The 2264-nt window shown below is 56.1% G+C and overlaps 1 protein-coding gene across 1 annotated transcript in view; it reads right to left on the bottom strand.

Annotated features, from left to right (window-relative positions):
- The window catches only part of NCLN (nicalin), a 19382-nt gene that overhangs the window by 11155 nt on the left and 5963 nt on the right, over window positions 1-2264 (bottom strand). Inside the window, exons 2-3 of the mRNA XM_005858812.2 lie at window positions 1434-1624; window positions 385-529 (exon numbers count right to left, since the gene is read on the bottom strand). Coding sequence (XP_005858874.1) covers window positions 385-529; window positions 1434-1624 — 336 coding nt within the window. The remainder of the gene's footprint in view (window positions 1-384; window positions 530-1433; window positions 1625-2264) is intronic.

A 2264-nucleotide genomic window follows, 5' to 3' on the forward strand; every position in this document is an offset into this window, starting at 1 on the left:
TAGGAGGAAGGTTTTCTCCTCCTCCCAAGAACGTTGCTGACCCACCCTGATGTGTTCAGCAGGAAGGACAGAGAAAACTGAATAGATGCCATGTTTTCCATAAACATCTGGAGGCTGAAGACAGAAAACACCTCCCTCCAAATTAGTAGCTCTCAAAGCTTTTGTTTGCCTGAAAATCAGTGGTGAGATAAGGTGGGGGCTATTAAATGCAGAGTCCTGGCCCCCAGCCCTGAGACTGTGACACAGCAGGTCTGGGGCAGGGCCTGGTAACTTGCACTGTTAAGCATGAATGTGCTAAGGGTTTCAGAAGTGGCACAGTGTGACCCTGGACCTCAACAGGGAAGGCTCCCCATGAACCCGCTCGGCTCCTGCAGCCCCCCACACCTTCGGCAGCAGAGGCAGAGCCCTGGGAGGCAGAGGCAGCCTGAGTCTGCTCATAGATGGAGAGCAGGGCCTCGTCTTCCACAGCGAAGTACACAGGAACAATGGTCTCCATGGCCAGCATCTCAGGCTCAATCTCCATGAATTGCTGTGGAAGAGACACAGGGTTAGGTGACTTATGGCCTGGGGGGTGCCCAGTGGCTGTCCCTGGAGGGCAGATAGGCCAGGCCTGAAAGAATGCCTCCACTGAGGCAGCTAACGAGGCTAGGACTGCACCAGAGAAGAGGAAGGGGCAAGAAGGAGACAGGAAAGTGCGATGAAGACGGAGGGATAGGTGAGGTGTGGTGGTGCCCAGGGGCCCCCTGGATGGTACCCAGCAGGGAGGAAGTGGGCTAGAGAACAGGCACTGGAGCCAGCCAGGCTGGGGTCAGGTCTGGTGTTGCTGTGGACCGTCCTGCCCTCACTGGCCATCACATCCTTAGCAGTAAGTGGGCAATGGTGCTGGCTTCCTAAGCTGACGGCAGGGACCCACATGGACAGTGGGTGTAAACTGCATGCCTGGTACTGAGCTGGCTCTTGGAAAATGTGGGCTGCTGACCCTACCCAACCTCCACTGCCCCACACCCCCTTCTCATGTGCAAAGCATCTTTACCGCAGAATCTTGGGGGATCCTATCAGACCCTGTTCATTCAAAGCAGACCTCTGCCCCTCAGCATTGCTGACATCAGGTCTGGGTCACTCTCTGTGGGGGCCTGTCCTGGGCACTGTGGGATGTTGAACAGTACCTCTGGTGGCATCCACCTGATGCCAAAAGCACCCCCAGTTGTGACAACCACAGATGTCCCCAGACATTACCCAGTATCCCCTGCAGAGTCACTCCAGGGGACAGGGACCAATGATGAAGGGGAACAGGAGGCATTTGCTTCCTGAAGGACAAGGGCCCAAGGGCTCAGGGAAATGGCTGCCACACAGCTGACTCCAAATCCAGTGTCCCCTTTTCCACAGAAGCTCTGGACCCTGGCCTGTACAGAAGGTGGGGAATGGGGGCTCACCCGAATGACGTCCTGGGGCACGGCCGCCATGGCCCGTGGCAGGATGATGACCACGGCGCCAGCCAACTGCCGTAGAGCCTTCTGGTACTGCTCGTAGGAGAAGTCTAGCAACCGCATGAGCACGCAGCGGCGGCTCAACACATCTGCATCGATGGTTCGCGCCTCCGTGTTGAGCACTGCATTCCGTGTGCCTAGGGGGGAGCCAAAGGGTGGGGTGCTCCCTCAGCAGGGTCAAGACCCTTGCTCAGAGAACACCGACTCAGTAACCCCCAGAGTCCCACCAGCCCTCTGCCCACATGCCCCAATACATGTCGGCCATGGCCAGCATCCCACTTGCATTGAATGCAGTGCCCACTTGAACCCTGGAGCGTTGCAGGAGGCCTTTTGAGAACCAAACGAAAGCTGAGACTTCCCCCTGGAGAAATCCACAGGCCCGCCCTCCCCCGACTCCCAGAATCCTAGGGCAAACCCAAACTCTGGGCCTGGCTAACCTGAGCCCGGTGGCCCTGTCCTGCCCTCTCTGGCCCCCTCCTGCCAGGCACCTCCTTCCCTCCAGGGCTCTAACATTGCCCTGATCGTTAATCCTCTAGGCGGGGCTCAGCACCATCTAGCATGTTTATGGCTATCTATTCCTCTAATTAAACTGGGATTCAGGGAACAGAGACCTCATTCACTGCAAAGTAAAACCAGCACAGTCACTTATGTCCTGACAGATTCATGTGTTGTTGTTGTTTTTTCTATTCTTATTTATTTCAGAGAGGAAGGGAGAGGGAGAGAGAGATAGAAACATCAATGATGAGAGAGAATCATTGATCGGCTGCCTCCTGCACA

Source organism: Myotis brandtii, unplaced genomic scaffold, assembly GCF_000412655.1.
Source record: "Myotis brandtii unplaced genomic scaffold, ASM41265v1 scaffold122, whole genome shotgun sequence".
In the NCBI taxonomy this organism is placed as follows: domain Eukaryota; kingdom Metazoa; phylum Chordata; class Mammalia; order Chiroptera; family Vespertilionidae; genus Myotis; species Myotis brandtii.